The sequence below is a fragment of the Pipra filicauda genome, unplaced genomic scaffold, assembly GCF_003945595.2.
Source record: "Pipra filicauda isolate LSUMZ 115617 unplaced genomic scaffold, ASM394559v2 scaffold113_size4260070_pilon, whole genome shotgun sequence".
Classification (NCBI taxonomy): domain Eukaryota; kingdom Metazoa; phylum Chordata; class Aves; order Passeriformes; family Pipridae; genus Pipra; species Pipra filicauda.
In genome coordinates this window covers 2620195-2637232 of record NW_024103585.1, presented here as the reverse complement: position 1 = coordinate 2637232, position 17038 = coordinate 2620195, and the positions used below count along the sequence as shown (strand labels likewise).

At 39.3% G+C, this 17038-nt stretch overlaps 2 protein-coding genes across 3 annotated transcripts in view; one reads left to right on the top strand and one right to left on the bottom strand.

The window, feature by feature from the left end:
• Positions 1 to 14411, bottom strand: part of AASS (aminoadipate-semialdehyde synthase) — a 28599-nt gene extending 14188 nt beyond the window's left edge. The window contains exons 1-14 of one of the 2 annotated variants that reach the window (XM_027720869.2): positions 14299 to 14411; positions 12231 to 12451; positions 10970 to 11146; positions 10222 to 10306; positions 9441 to 9508; positions 9181 to 9327; positions 8133 to 8211; positions 7920 to 8047; positions 7587 to 7735; positions 6443 to 6565; positions 6195 to 6306; positions 5622 to 5681; positions 5461 to 5528; positions 2655 to 2776 (exon numbers count right to left, since the gene is read on the bottom strand). In XM_027720869.2, the coding sequence (XP_027576670.1) occupies positions 2655 to 2776; positions 5461 to 5528; positions 5622 to 5681; positions 6195 to 6306; positions 6443 to 6565; positions 7587 to 7735; positions 7920 to 8047; positions 8133 to 8211; positions 9181 to 9327; positions 9441 to 9508; positions 10222 to 10306; positions 10970 to 11146; positions 12231 to 12443 (1531 nt within the window). In that variant the 5' untranslated portion in view covers positions 12444 to 12451; positions 14299 to 14411. Of the gene's footprint in view, positions 1 to 2654; positions 2777 to 5460; positions 5529 to 5621; positions 5682 to 6194; positions 6307 to 6442; positions 6566 to 7586; positions 7736 to 7919; positions 8048 to 8132; positions 8212 to 9180; positions 9328 to 9440; positions 9509 to 10221; positions 10307 to 10969; positions 11147 to 12230; positions 14036 to 14298 lie in introns of those variants that run through there. The other variant, XM_027720867.2, reaches the window with a different exon arrangement.
• On the top strand, positions 13623 to 15452 carry LOC120323726 (serine/arginine repetitive matrix protein 1-like). The gene is made up of 3 exons (XM_039383909.1): positions 13623 to 13670; positions 13768 to 14528; positions 15404 to 15452. Exons 1-3 carry the CDS (start codon positions 13623 to 13625, stop codon positions 15414 to 15416), a joined length of 822 nt encoding a protein of 273 aa, XP_039239843.1. The 3' UTR covers positions 15417 to 15452.
• Positions 15453 to 17038: the final 1586 nt, after the last annotated feature.

Here is a 17038-nt window from a genome sequence, read left to right as displayed (position 1 = left end):
GGGAAATCAGGCATAAAGCACTTTACTTCCCCTAAATAGTCAATTTTATTATCAATTGCCAGTGTCAAAACAGTTATAACTCAAGAATAAGAATCTACAAGGATTACTTACTCTCAGAAGTAAAGAACCACTCACTGCTAAATTGTGTAATGAGAACAGACTTGCAACTTACTAGCAGCTTTGTTGGAGTACTTGACAAAAGTTTTAGCTGCAGTTTTCCTATCAGCAGACTAAGTCAACACAAATTATTCACACAAAACCAGAAGTTATCTCCCTTCTTTTCCACTTTAATGAAATATTGTATTGCACTGACTCTTGAGGGAAGATTGCAGCAGAAAAATTGTATGCCCAATATGTTTTAAAAGTAAACCATGTTTGGATTAGCATCATCCTGCTGAAAAACAACCATTTTCAATTAGTGTAACAATTTATCCTGAGGCCTAAAGTATTTTAGGTCACTATGTAGTACATATTTTTGCCTGGTTCTAAAATAGTTACTTCTCTAACCTGGCCAATTCAATTCAGAGGTGAAGTATTCAATCAGTTTTTGATGGTAGTATCTATTTCTGCAAAAGCTCAGACTACTTCACTGAAAAGCAAGAAGCTGACTAGAAGTCCAGGAGGGAAAAAAGCCTAAAGAGGAAAATTTATTTTTCTTTTTCAGGCTCTGTTTGGCTTAAGTGAGACAAGAAAACCTTAGCTGGTTTCAAGGTCTAGATGAACATGCAAGTTCAACACAGCTAACTAACAGATTTAGTAAACAAACACATGCTTAGAAAAACTTAGTCCATCCCTCACTCTACATAGCTGTACATTTATAGATAAATATGGTTTAAAAAGAAATCTTTCAAACACTCCTTTTTAATACACTTTAACAGAATTCCTATTTACAATGAAGAACAGTTTAATAGTTTAAAGCAAAAACAAATCACATCATTCACCACTTTTAATGTAACAAAGATAGAAGCATTATGCTTTAGCTTAGGTCAAATATTACTAAAAGGCCCAGATTCAATCTGATTAGTTTTAATATTTCCCTATGGCTTACTCCTACCAATCATGCATACGATAATATTATAACTAAAGGGGATAAATCCAGTGTTTGCCTGCCTTCACTTCCCTACCATTATAAGGAACGCAGAACTGAAAAAGAGATCCATGACAATGCAGCCAGTATTTGCCACATCTCACTGGTTTCCTGCCCCATCTCACCATGGCTGCCAGCACAAAACAGAGGGAACTCAGCCAGGAACAAGGAGTGGCCAAAGAAGAAAGCAGGTGAGGCACAGGGTTATGGAGAATTAAAAGCATCTGTGCCTCTAAGTTAGGGCCTTATTTCCTTATGACCTTTCCACACTCAATGGGAAATAAAGATTGCTGGACCGTGATTCTCCACACTCTACTAGTAAAATTGTGCTGAGAAAAAGTGCTAGGCAAAATCATCCACAAATTCAAACTAAAAGAAGTTGATTACATGAAGGTTTCCCAATTAAGGTTTCCAACGTTTGGATTTAAAGTGGTGTAGCCTGACAGCAGGAAACCAAACATGGCACTGTGATGTGCATTTTGTGCTTTCTGCGCCTACTTGGCTCCTGTCAAATATTAAACAAGTAATATCTTTGTGTCTCTTTCCTTCCGAGTGTGAGCTGTAGAAATTGTATGTTTTTAAGCTACCCAGATAAGAGGCACCTGCTATGTTTGCTCAGTGCTTGGCAAAACACATCTTCCAGTTCACCTAGTTTCCCTTCCTGCTACTGTATTGCAGGAACTAGATGCAGTTTCTGTACTGATGAGGGGATGTTCACTGCACATTGCTGTAATCCTTCCCTGTTCACCACCTCAGGCAGTACTGATAACCAGAGTGCAGCTTTCCTAGAGTTCCCCACTTCTTCCTGGTAAATCTTCTCCCAGGGGTTAAAAGTACTATGGTTATCACCATGAAGGGTACCAAAAGCAGCCAAGTATGAAAATAGCATGAAGGGAAAAACACAAACCAAAGCAACAACAAAAATCAACAGAAATATAACTGTAAGTTTTAAGTGAAACCACTTCCCAGTAAAGTATCTTTCAGGCAATACAGCCTTTGTTTTAAATCTGAAGTCACAGAATCAGGATAGTCATCATTAAGAGTACAGAAAACAGCTACTGAGATCCCCAGCCTGAAACATGCTATAGATAAAACCAAAACAGAGGAATAAAGAAGCAGGCATGTGGGGCTCATGGGAAGGTCAGAGAAGTTTTACCACCAGGGTACTGGTTATAAAAACAGCAGAGACTTCACTCATACAGATGTCCATAAAAACATTTTCATCTTCTTGTTGTTTGAGGCTGAAAACACAGCCAAACACCAGCTGACTTACTAGCTACAAAAACAATCCCAAGCCTCAAACAGGAAAAAATACCTCTAATTTCCCTACAGATTACACATGCAAACAGTAAACTTTTAACGTGGCTATGTAATTTTCAAATCAATTATATAAACCCAAAATGCTCACAAAGCTACAAAATCCTTTTCTGCTGTGCACAATAACAAAGATTTTCTTTATCTGTTCTCAGTACAGCATCCATTTATTATTTATGAGAAAGGTTCTGCCACATTAGCAGGTTTCAGTAAGACACAATCTTGTAATGAAAATAAACAAATTCTTACGTACCAACTGTGATGCCAATGTTGGAATCTCTAGTGAGATATTCAAGTACAGGGCCAGAAACATAGCCCGATCCGAGCAATAAAACCCTCTTCTTATCACCCATCTTTAGCGACTGAGCCTGTTCCCTAGAAGGTGTTACAGGTAAAATTAAAAACCACACAGAAGGAAACTGTAAGCTGCTAAGGTTAACAGAAGTATATATTTAGTAAGTCTACAAACCAAGAGCTCTATTCAGACTGAGAGTCAAGTTCCTAATTAACTGATCCAGCACCATTTAGTACTGCTTCCATTCTAATTTCTTTTCTCTAACATAAACATGACCAATCCATCAACATCTCTGCTGCTTCTTGAATTGTTAGTGGCTGTTCATCAAAATTTTCCTCGGTTGCATCTTTTCCAATGGCCAAATTCCTGTAACCTGATCACGGGAGGACCACCAAGCTGTCATGCTGGGCTATCAGAAAGGGATTTCAGTCTCTATCTAGCTTCCTTTACATCACAGGTAACTCTTAAAGTACGCAAAACCATTCTGGTGAAAGTGTATTTTGTGTAAGTTATACTAGGCTCATATTAGTCCATCATAGGAACATGATAGTCAATAAAAGTCAAATAAAAGTTAATGCCCAACTAAGAAATCATCATTGCAGACAAGGACTCAGATTTGAAAATCATCATACAGTGTTTCAACCAAACCACTAGTACTCTCATAAATAAATTTAAGTAGATCTCCTGATGACTTTCAATATAAAATATATTCACAGCAGACTTTGCATTTTATTTGCCAACTAGAATAATTTAATGCTGCAGTTGTTTAAATATGCTCTCAGAAACACATAAATTATAGTAGGAAAACACATTTTGGTTGTTTATAATTATTTTTCCTTTTAGCTTAAATTTGCATTAAGTTGTAAAACTTTCTAATCTATCTAAATTATTACTATGGATTACTGTAAATTTTTACCTTCATAAAAGTTTTACAGATTTTATTCTTTTTATAGAAAGTCAAGTCATGATTTAATACATTCGCAGAAAGTCTTCTAAGCCCATCACCCAAGGACTTTCCTCCTACTACTACCTATTCTGATAGAATATCTTCCACAGCTGCCCTCATGGGCAGGGCAAGAGAAAAATACTTCTCTACCCTTTAGAGAGCAGAAGTGGTATGCAGCTTGGAGTGTTGATGAATGGAAGGACTTCCTCTATGAAAGTGAGCTGAATTTTGCAATCAAACTTTTCTTATTTATTAAAAACTTTTCCAGTGTCTAGAATGAGGTCACACTTGGACCAAACACAGCATGTCTACTCTAGGACAGTCAAAACTGTGAGCTGCCAAATGACTCATCAATTATGGGAACAGAATCTACATGGGTCCAGAAAAAAACATTTCAGATTATGCCTATTCTCTATATATGAGTTTAAATAATTCAGTTATGTTGATCTATGAACAAATAACAGTAATACTGGAGGCCCACACGGTGATATGCCATTGCAGCTGTGGATGGGAAACCAGTAGGAGTTAAGAAGCAAGTAAAGGTGTAAAGATGAAAATGAATTTGGTAAATCAAAATGCTTCTGCATTCTAGTGGTACCCAAGGCAGTTCAGCTCATGCAGTCTGACTATCCTATGTCTGAAATGCCCATGGACTTGAAAGGGTATTAGCAATTAGTCTAAATAGAGCCCTCAAAAACTGAACTGGACACAGCATCATACTATGTTACAGTAATAACAAGGCACATCATTCCTATAGGCTTTAAACAAGAGCCTATCTCTACCTAAACCATCACACCTCAAGCAGTAAAACCCTGCTTTCATCTGCATCATCCCCAAAGTTTGCAAAGTAAAGGAAGGTATTGTTAGCAGGTTCTGCTTTTCCAACAGCTAAGTGTACAATACCAATGAACAAATGAACATGACTTACAATACACACACAGATCTGCAGAAATATAAAAAATCTACCCACAAAAACCCCCTTTGGAATGAAGTCTCCAGATTCTCAGGGTAGTTTGCACAAGACCATGCAAGGGATTATAGAGGAAGCAAAAAAATTAGATCATTAGGCTCTGTGAGGAATAAGAAAATTTGCTATTGAGACAATATCTTGAGGGGGTCTCTCAAACAGCACATAACAAAAATCACTCTGAACTGAAGCCTCTGAGAAGCAAACAGTATGTTACTTTGTGTAGAAAATGCACCTACAGTACATCATGCACGTGTTCATGACCACAAATCTCAAAGTTCCCCAAGGAAAGCAGAGAGGTTTGGGATGCAGAAGTCAACACACTATGTTTTTAGTGCATAATGCATGCAGTGCTTATGGTCAGACCAATTTAAACTTTTATATCATGTACAGTGCAGCTCTCATTGACCATGAATGTGAAGCCAGAGGTACCCACTTACTGTCAAACTACACAGCACAGCACTTGAGCCATACAAGATGTAACTAGATTCAAGGTATATTTAAGAGCCTTTTGCTTTCAGCCATTCCTTTCAAATGACCATATGTTACATCCATTTCAAAAGGACGAGTTACAGAGTAATACTGGCATGTGGCTGTTTTCTGCCTCTCTCTGGTAAAAAAGTTTTCATAACTCAAGAAAGAGAAAAATGATAATTTTCTCAACTTCAATATAAGTTATCAACACATGTTAATGATTTAGGCAATGTGCATGAAGAAGTAGGGAAATCATCAAGCATCAAATTTAGACACAGTGCAATATAGATGCATTCCACTAAACCACAAGAGTAAATAAATACAAAAGGGGAGACAGAATGCAGAAAGGGGGGGTGGTGTAAAAAGCTATACATTACCTGCTCTCTCTCAGTTTCTGGATATATTGATACTTAGGTGTCAGTGAGCCATTGGATGCAATCACTGCCTGAAAGTATATGAAACAAATTTTGAGGGGTTTATGTATCTATGTATTTCAAAGCAGAAGACGACAAGAAGAGTGTCAAATTGAAAAACTTACATCTCGAACAACAGGTGAGTAATTCTGTTTTTCAAGAGGTTCTGAGCCTTCTGATGACAGCTGTGGAGATAAGTTATTTCAAATCAGGTCACTTATTACACATTACATTTTCAAAGTAAAACATCAAGATTTCAAGCAACATTTAAATGCATGCAACAATACCAATATCTTATAAATTTGAAATTCTTCTGGCCATACTCGTGTCACTTGACTTTTAGGAAAATACAGGAATTCAAACAGCAGTCTGACTGTAAGTGAATGTTGAGTGCCCAAGAAAATCAGACTTAGACATTTACTGCAGGGTCCAGAAGCAATGAACTACCTGCCAGAGCCTGTTTCCTGCATACAGAAAGCGTACTTGACAAATCCCTAAGACATCCAGGTCATTAATGTCTCGTTCATATTGTGTTTGAAAGGATTGACTTCAAAACCTTTTTTCTTTTTTTGAAGTACAATGTCAGTTATGTTCTACAGCAGATTCCATTTGAATGTATACAGGAGACCAGAAAAGTAACAAACAACCAGACCAAAGTGCAAGTCTTTTACCTTCTTGTCGGACACATAAGACCTTACCATCTCTTCAATATATGGGAAAAGCATATCGCCAAAGTACTCTGTTGCTTCTATAGGAAGCTGAGCTGGCAGATTGTCAATGGAACACATTAGAATCCCCGAGCCTTCAACACTGAAAGAGAGAACACAGTTCTTCTAAACTACTTCTCAGGTACCACCTTTCAGAAGTGTTCTAAGCACATGATTTTTCAATATAATATTTCGCTGTAAAAATTACATTGGAAAGCAATAAGTAAGGGCTCTCCCACCTGTCATGAGTGATATGCTGGTCAGCATCATACATACAAAATGGATTCTCAATTGTTGTACACTCTGTCATAAATTCTATAGATCCTCCAGTGTCTGCTGAAATGTCACATATTGCCAGAAGTCTAAGTGATTAAACAAAAAAGACAGTGGAATAGAGCATTATACGAATTACTAAGAAAGATAGGTATAAAAGGCCACAAGTGAACAGGAAATAAAAGAAATGTGAGAAAATGTATCTGACTTGTAGCTTCATTCATCTTAACCAATTTAGAAGTCAACAAAACACAAACAATGATATCTGGAAATGTAATGGAAATCTGGCCCCACTGTAGTCATCAGATTTGCATTCACATCAACAGCACTCATATTTCATGTGTAACTTCTCAAAGACTGGGAGAATCTCTTCATCCACCATTTTTTCTCTCTATGCCATGTACTGCCAACACCTCTCATTCATTATCCATCTGCCAACTCCCTCGAGCTGTCTCTGAGAAAGAAAGGCATCAAGAGTGGGCAGACAAGAGACAAAGACGCGATTCCTCACCAGAATACATTTATATGTCCTCCCCAGTTCCATGACTGAGCCAGTCTCCCAAAGAACTATTACACAGGGCTATTAGACAAAGGGTGGCTCTCACCCCCAGCAAAAGGAGACTAACCCTTGATTTGCACCCCACACTCCAGTCTCAGGTTTGTGAACATTTCCACCATCTGCTGCAGAAATAAGAGATGCTAAGGAACAGTTGATTGGACTTGTACAAGCTAAATGACACTGTAGGAAGAACTTTTCCAAAAACTCTGCTTGGGCAGAGAAACTTCTAGCAATATTGGAGCAGTAGGTACATTCCCAGATACCACACTGTTTATACTGGATTATGTACGCGGATCAAGGGCAGAACTACCTCTGCAGAAAGACAGCTGATGCCTGTGAATCATTTGTACTATGATGTTTTCAAAAACTCCAAACTGTGAAAACAAGACACAAGAGCAAAGCACAAAACAACAAAAGCACAGTCAATGGGGCACTGTAAAACATGCAAGAGGAACAATGTAAGAAACATAATAATTTACTAGAAACTGTGGTGAAATTGCCTAACATTACGACTTAATCATGGTGCTGCATGATGAAATGAGGTGTCTTACTTGTGTGGTAACTCAGGACAGCCCTCTGTTGAACCATCAGCAGAAATAACTGGCACCAGCAGCTTCTGAGCATCCTGTCGACTTAGCAAGCGAGGAGTATGTTGCTCCCAGTATATGCCATTAATTAAACAAGTTGTGTAGGGTGCAACCTGCAAAGAAAATTACATGATGTTCTTATGTTGCATGATGTTCTTATTTAGTACTTTAAGAATCTGAAAGCCCCTGGTCTAGTATTTTAAGTTAATGTTCTCTCAAATGATGAATATGCAAAAGTTTAGTAACTACTAACACTCTCTGGAAAACCTTTCATAAAAGAACACAAGAGATGCTCACATCAATATGAAAGCGAGAAGTGTAATTTTCTGGATGTTTTTCATAGTCTACTGGATCATATATTCCATCACGTTTCCTTACAAGATGATGGTGACGACTTAACACTGTCCCATAGACTTTTCTGAGGTCTGAAGTTAAAAAAAAATAAAATAGCTGTTATACTTGCACAAAAAGGGTTCCAGTGTTTTCAAACACTTTACTGTCACAGCATACCTCCAGATCTGGAAACTTCCTTTAATTCATGTGGTTCCACAAACTCACATGGGAGGGCGTTGAACATTTCTTGAGCACCCTGAAACCATGAAGTATGATTTAGAATAAGCAGAGCATAAATGTAATGTAACACCACTTATTTGGTATTTGACAACATATATAAAAATGTCACACACAGTTTGACAGTCCTGACAGAGAACATCTTCAGAGATGGACACAGTGTTTAACATATACCCCTGCTTACCCAAAACCAAGCTGCCAAGAAAGCAAGAAATTTACATCATTCCACACTACTGCAGACTGTCTAATACACAATCCAATGCCTGGTTCATGTTTCTAATGGCTGAGCTGGGAGGCCTCAACTCAACCACAATAGATAGCTTAACTGCACTCTGAGGAGCAGTTTCTCTTTAGGGAAGACCCCTGAAGCCACTCCTCATCAACCAGACCAAGAACTACCAGATGACCTCCCCAGTGAGTTGTGATTACAAACATAAACCTTTCAAACACACCATCTTTTTGTCTAGAAAGAACGCTTTTATGTGGTCAGTGATTTCACTTTATAGATGGAGCCTTGTTAACTGAACTTTGTTGCCAAAGCCAGGAATAAGCCTTTTCCCCATGTCACAGAAAATAGCTCTAAAGTCCACCAAGCCAATTCAATGCTATACAGATATAAAAACTCAACAAATATTAGAAAAAATAACTCTTTCCCCCATACTTTATTAGGATGCTTCAACATACCTTGTGAGACCAGAGTTAACAGTGGGAAGAAAGTGAGACAGAAATCATGCAGGGGGGAAAGGAGAGAGAAGCAGTAAGATTTAATTCATTTTTCATGATAAGAAGTTAGTGTGTCAGCCTTGTCAGGCATGATCTCACCTTAAACATTTTAGTCTATGTTACTTAAAAATTCTTGCTAGAAAAGGAAAATATGAAGTCCGAGCAATCAAAATGAACCCATCAGCCCATTTAACCTGACACTTATCAAATGCCAAGGATTTCTATTAACAATAATATAGCATTTCATTTTGAAGACAATTCTTACCTTAGAAACATTACCAGTGCCTGTAAACACAAATGTTAAGGGCCCCACTGACTTTGGCATCAATCCCAGTGATATTTCATATCCAGCATCCCGTACTGCCTGCACAGCCTGACTGCTATTCCTGTAGTTGTGTGCCATCCCAATGTGCTGAAATCAAAGGCACAGAACCATCAAGATATTTTCCACATTCAAATACAGATAATTAGCAGATGCCCAAATGTCATTTTGCTAAAGACAAAAATATACACATGTACTCTTACCATGAAGGGAGTGTGGTGTCCCAGGGCTAAAAATCGTAAACCCAGTCCGTGTAGAATGTTGATCATTCCTGTTGTTAAAAAAAAAAAAAATAAAAATCAGACCATCAGTGTTACTTACGAATATGCAGTTAGAAACTGAAGAGACTGACTGAAGCCTAAAATCATCCTGGATCTTTTTCCCATGTTTTAATACTATACTTCTAAAGAAAGTCTAATAAAACCAGAGAAGGAGAAATTCAGTAGCAGTCCATGACCTTAAACCTGCTCTTGGCCCACCTTATGCATTTCAGCACCACTTAATACTCAGATATACTTTTATGAGATGCATCCACATCACCAGATTCCAAAGAAGGAGATAAGAGTCTTCTGAAGAAACAGAGTTAAAGTTCAGTAGAAAGGAATGAGAACCATGCCCCACAAAAATAAGTGTAAATGTATATCAGAGTGACAAACATGCTGCTAAAGCTCTCAGGACTGACAGCAGCCTTTTTTTCCCAAAAACCTAGTAAGTTGATCTCTTGGTATTTCATCTGCTTCAAATTAGTTCAATGGACAAACAGGACTTCAAGACAACATAAAATATCAGATTTGTCAGGAATCCACAGGACTATTTGACATGTAGTCTCATGAAAGGAGGAGGAACAAATCAGAGTGGAAAAAAGTTGTTAAAAGCAAGAATTAAAAACACACTGCAAGCCTCAACTTTTAGGAAACACAGAACAACCACAAGTATTACAAGAAGTTACTTGTTGCAAGCCTGCCTTTACTTTATGCACTATACCTGCTACACCGGCCCACTTTCCAAAGGCCACAACTCGCATTCCTTTATGATCAACCATTTTTTCATAGTCAAACAGTCGAATTTCCTGAAAATACACAGTAAACTGAGTATCAAATTTTTCAGTGAATGCAGTCAGTGGCACATTGCTCTCCCAGGAACTACCTTTTCACATGCTTTTGTCATCCTTCGTGATAGAGGTTGATGGGTAATATAAGAAAGGCAACTAAATCATAACAAGATTTAAGTATAAAAATAAAAACATAATGGCTGTGTTGAATTCTTATTTTAAAGAGTCTCTGCACTGCCCGTGCCCTCTGGCACAGAGCTTGCCAATGTGCCACTCCAGATGCTGCAGGCCCATTCATATCCTCTGCCAAAGGACTGCTCTTTTCTGAGTGAACTGTCTGCCTTCCTCTGTAATGACCAATACACACTCCAGCTTAGTAACTTTCCAACAACTCTTAGTGCTCAGATAGAAAGAGCCTCTCTTGAGCACACCATGCTCACAACTCACCTGCCTTATGTGCATGAACAGAGTAACACTGCAAGCACAAGATTCTCTGAGCAAGAAATACTCAGCTCCTGTTTTTAGGATACTAAAAACAGTCTTCATTAGCCAAATGTACTACTGGAATACGCGTCCTGAAAGTAAGTGGACTAGGCAGCAAGCTCCTGATCACACTGAAGCACCAGGTTCAGTTTCCACCTCATAATAACTGTTAAGGGTCTTTACTATGGCACAATTTACCTGTCTTAAAATCTCATCCAAAAGGGGCATGTTTGCCTCTTGGGCTTTAATAGTGTGAGAGAAGAAGGCATAGTTCTTTTTAGGGATTAATTTTTCCTCTGGAGGTCTCTTCACACCTATTATCAGAGAAGCCTCAGAAATATCTTCTTGAATAATGGCACCTGCTTTGATGTACTCCTAGGAAAGAGAAAAATCAAAGTAAATTTTTCTGTGCTTTTTCATATTCAGATCTCAGCAACTAAAACAGAGGAAAAGTTGATAATTCTACAAAGCAGAAACAAGTAACTGCATGTGCTATACTCATAAATCTCTTTGATAAAGAGGTATCAAGTATCAAATTGAAATACCATGCTATTATCCTATTATACAAGGCCAAAACATAATTATGTGTAATTAAAATCCTTCATCTTAAATGTAAAAAATACTACGAAAATGATATTTTACTAAATTTAAAGTATCCTGTAGCATTGCAATAATGAAGAGTCTTTTATAATGTGCTGAAATACTTGGAAATAATTTAGAGAAATATGAAAAATTAATCTGAAGACTGATGACACATGATTTTATAAAATTGTATAAGGCTAAGTCCAAGCTGAAGAGCAACTTCTGAAGGAATATTTTTGCATAGTATGATCTGTGCTTTGGTGAAAACCAGCACTGTGCCTTAATTAAAAGGTGATATGTGCAAGTGATCACTAATTCCCTACTTATGTTTCAATTTTTGTTTTCTCAGATATCTTACAGCAGAGTATTACCGCTGCTACAAGAACTGTAAAAGCTCTCTGTCCTCAAGCTCATAGTGTTAAAGAAAAAAAACCCTATCTTCTCATTTTACATGAGGAATGGGACTGAAGCAAGAACAGGATTCACCAAATTTGTTCTTTTAAAAAAATATGAGGTTTTTTAGAGTTGTTGCCTTCGTACAAACAGAAGACAAAAGTACCAATATTAAATGAATTCCCAAGTTTCTACTTCAAGAACAACTAGAACTTCTATGGAGACTGATGACAGGACAAGAAATCAATAAAAACAACTCCAAAACCCCACCACTCTGTCAACATTATATTAAAAGGCTAAACAAACTACTCCTTTTTCTTTCCACTAGCACATAATGACTCCTCATTTAACAACAACGTTTACATGTTTATGTTTTATTTCTTTATATGTTTTCTCATTAATAGCCTCTGAGTATTATTTTTCCTGTACTATGGTTAATAACTGAACTATGATTTTCCTTATCTCTCTCAAAATGGGACCTTACCTTTTCATGGATGGCTCTCCGGTTTGACGGCTGCACCAAGACCTTATATCCCATCTTTGTCAACTCCTTAACATGTTTTGGTGCTAGAGGTGCTCTTCTTTCCCATGCATTAACATCTTCCCTCCTGATTGCCAGCACAGACTTACGATGATGCCAACACTTAGTATGGTGGAACATGCACCTACCATTTGTGTGACTAAAGGCTCGGAGCATGGTAAAGCCTGATGACAGCAAAGACAAAGTAATAAAATAATACATGTACATGTATGATTCAAATACTTTTTGTGCAAAAGTTCTGGTCTCCTTTAGCATCTGCTGTAAAACATAAACCAGATAATTTATACTCTATTTACACCCTACTTTTGTGAGACATGAATTTACTTTCAGTGTGCTTTGTTGCATCTTGGTCTGGTGGGGTGTCCTTACAGACCAATTTTCAATTTCACTAATTGTTTTTACTACTGCAAAGGAAGGCTTTTAATGTGTTCAATTCATCAAGTTTTTAATTACAAGGCTTAAAAAGAATGCTGGAAACTTAAAGTTACCAATTATATTGGTACCATAATATGCCACCATAACATGCAAAGGTCAAATACTTATCAAAGGTTTGTATCACAAACAGTCAGAAGTAACAACCACACAGAAAGAAAGCAGGACACAGGCTATAATGCAAGCAGTTGATTAAAAGAGAAAACCCAATATGTAAGACCAACACTAAGTATTTTTACATAACTAATTCTTACATGAGCCAAAAATGGAAGACAAGATCAAGACCTTAACTATTGCTCAGCAGTCACCATATGTGTGCCCAGGAGCCCTAATACAAATTTTATGCAAAATGGAAAACCTTCATTAGGATGGATTCCCATGCAGAGGAATATCCTTTTATTTTCTGTCTCCTCCTCTTCACTACCAGTGAAACATATGTGCCACCACTTAGCTCTGCTGTAAATAGCAGGGGCTCTGCTCAGGTCCAGCACCAAATATCTAGGAGCCTAAGGACTTAAAATACTTATGCAATTAAAAGATGTGGATGTCAAAGATAGAGGTTTCAAAAATGTGAACTTTGTTTCCAACTCAATCTTAACTGATAATTACATTAATCTCTGTATCCAAATTGCTTGGAAAGTCCTGTTCGTCCTCATGCCTCAAATTTGTAAAATCTCTATACACCTGAAGACTTAAGAGGTCCTATTTAACTCCAGGCTTGCTGAAACAGAAAAACTGGCACACAAAGGAAGGCATGAACAGAGGCACAGAGTCATCTACATTAGCTCCAAGTGTGGTCTTCCTAGGATTGCTAGATATGTCTACCAGCAGAGGTTACCGTACAGAAGTTGGAGTTATTTTGTGACACTGCTTTTCAGCATAATAGGAGGATCCTCAAAGAGCATGTCAACACCTCTCAAAAACGAGGAAGCCTTGACATGCCATGTCACTGTAACTGCACACTAAAATGTAACAATAAGAGTAGCTTATAATCAACACACTGCATCTCATACCCAAACTTGCAGTGAAGCAAATTTCCCTCACACAGAGGCGTCCCACAAGAATAGAAGCGCCTCTTTTCAGCGGGAGTGCACTGCCCTGCCCTGAGACAGTGGGAGTCGGGGCAGTGAGCAAACAGCCGGGTGACCTCTGGCAGGCCAGAAGCTCGTCTGCATACCTCCCCGTGTGTGCTCAGGCTCAGCCACAGAAATACCCATATCCCGTTGTAAAAGTGAAAGTAACTTCAGCATTCCAAGCCTGCAGCGCCGGGGAACTCTCCCCGGCCTCCCCAGCACGCCGGGTGACGGCGGGGCCGCAGCGCCCGTGCCGGGTGCGCTTCACATCACTCCGAGCATCACTGGGGCTGAGCCAGCGCCGAGTAGCACAGCGAGGGGCCTCCCGCCAGCAGGGACCACGCGTGGGACGGAAACAAATCCCACGGAGAGCGGCAGGGAAAGGCAAGGGAGCGGACTCGGGCAGCGGGAGAAGCGGTGTGAGCGGGCGGCACCGGTCGCGGGAGGGCGGCAGGCACCGAGAAGCGCTCGCTGACACCGGGAGCGCCAGGCAGCGCCGTACCTACCTCGGGCAGCGGGGCAGCGGGAGGCACGGCCGGACAGTCCCGACCCCTCCTCCGGCCGATGTCCAGCGGCGCCACCGCCCCGCGCGGCAGCCAACCGCGAGCCGGCCGCGGGATACACCTCCCGCACCGCCAATGGCCGGGACACGGCGGCGTCATTTTCGCCGCAACCACGCCCGCCCGGCGCCCCCCGTTCCTGCAAGGCCCAGCGCTTCAAGGAAATGCATGGAGAGGTAAGATATTTACGGGAACTGAGCAGGAACCATGCCGGCAGCTCGGAGGAACATGCCGAGGAGTAGGAGGCGCTGCGCCTGAACTTAATGCTGCTCAGATCATGCTAGGAGGAAGCATTGTGCCTGAACTTAATGCTGCTCGGAAAGAAGAGGACTTCTTTTGCCAAGAGTGTCAGCTGTGAACATTCCCTGGAAGTTTGGAACCTTTGCCAGGCCATGTACCTTTCAAATGGGAATGTTACACAGATACCCTCCCCTATGTTGCATATTCTGGTTTGGCCACTAACCAAATGCTTAGAGCACTCTACTAGTAACTTGAGGACTGTTTTGAAAGTTGCAGTGTCATTCAGAACATTGATTTTAAAAGCACGTCTGAAGTGTAAAGCACTAGCAAACTGGGGTTTCTAAGGTGAGCCTCTTTCAGCTATGTTGGAAGTTACTATCTGTAAATGACTACTTATAACTGAAGGGTCTCATATCTGAGTCACCACTGAATACCCTAACTACTGTGATGGTAATTAAAAACTTTGTACAAGTTCCTGCTGTCCTTTTTGAGTCCCGTGACATGATCTAGACATCTACAGGATTGGTTCCTGTAGATGAGAGGGATAGGTTGATTCCTAATTATAGTGTTGTGTGGATATGTGCAGAATTGAAGCTCCAATCAGCTCTGCAAGCACAGAGCTGGATTTTAAAAAACAGTAGCTAAAACCTATTTTTAACACCAAGGCATTTCACTTTCAAAACATTTCTGTTTGAAAGAATTCTATTTTGAGATTCCTTCATGACTATATAAGAGTATTTTTTGTATAATTTGAAATTCTTGAGGTTTGTACATTTTAATTTACTGAGGTACATTTTAATTTACATTTTAGAATGTTCTTCTAGGGAAATGAAGTTCCAGGCTGCGCCAAAACAATCAGCAAACCAATGATCATCCATCTTTATTCATAGAGATGTACTTGGTGACCCTGGCTTTATCCAGCAGCACAACTCTAAGTGCAAGCAGGAGGAGCAGAATGAATAAGGACGTGACTTAGATACTCTACCAAAGTACCATTTGGAGAGTTGATTTCTGCCACGGATTTGCCATCCCTCTGAAGGCAGATCAAGAGTTTTATTGGCATAATTTGATTCTCTTCCTGCATCTAAAACAGACCAGGTGAACTGCACTCTGAAAGTGCCTACTGTGCTTCATAGAGAAAAAGGCAGCCTAAGTAACCAGTATGGACTCATGCTGTGATAATGTAAAGCCAGGTAAGATGAATCCCACCTGCACTGTACTGAGTTCCAGATAGGGAATGTAGAATGGCTTAAAAGGAATAAAACAAATCTGGAATTTGGAGTTTACAAAACATGCTAATATGGAATTAGAGCTGTTTTCTGTGATAAATACCTCCTGGTTTGGGTGGACTGTGATTCCATCTGCCTGAAAAACCCTATTTATAAGGTCTAATTCTTACCCAGCTGGAATGCTTTTTACTCTGCACTGTGGGGGAAGTGCTGACTTCCATTATGGTAACAATAAACTCAGAACACCTAGAGAGAGGTGGACTTCATAGATTTTATTCTTAGAATATCAAGGATAAATCTTGAATCTGTTGAAGTCAATGAAAAACTCACACCAACTTCTGCTGAGCTAGGGTTTCTCCCCAGGTCTTAAGTGAACTGGGGAATTGGCATCCTGAAGAGATTTTTGCGGACTGTGTATCTACCTGTCGAACTCCTGTTTCTCATTTAATTCTGATTTTATACTGCAGAGATCAAGAAGTTCCAAGAAGCTTTCAGGCTTTCAGTCAGAATAAGGCTATTGAAAAACATGACCTTTTATTCAAAAGCCACTACCTGCAGTGGCTGTTGACTGCTACTGTGAATACTGACCTACCAGCAGAATACTAGACATCACTGAACAGCACAATGTTGTGTTCCCACAGTCATGTAGAGAGTATATTTACATTCCTACTGCCGGCAGAGGAACTACCTTCTCAGCATTCCCAAAGAAAGACCTTCTAATTTTAGTAACACCTAAGATGTGGGGTATATCTGTTCACATTTGTACATGCTACAATTCACAGTAACATCATACATGTTCATGCTCACTGGAAAACTGGTACTTCTGTCTTCACAGGCCATGCTCGGATGGTTGCATCAAATTGAGATGCCTTTTTAAGTCATTCTCATAATCCTGAAGACCGCACATAAGTATTTTGTGCAAATAAACCTAAACACGGAATATTACAGCCTGTGATATCAAATTAGTGAACTGACTCATTACAAGTACTAGGTTCATTGCAAGAAACCACAGCAGCTCAGCTAAAATAACCTGTCTGAAACATACTTCCATAAAAATCTTATTTGGGTCTTATTAATTAGACTTACTTAGGGCTTTCAAATCAATAACAATTTACCGCTAAGTATGGATCCATGGTATGCATAAAATCAAAACTGGGGCCTTCTGTTGAGAGAATCAGGATTTAGTGCTTAAAGAGTCCATTAAAGCAATTATGCCA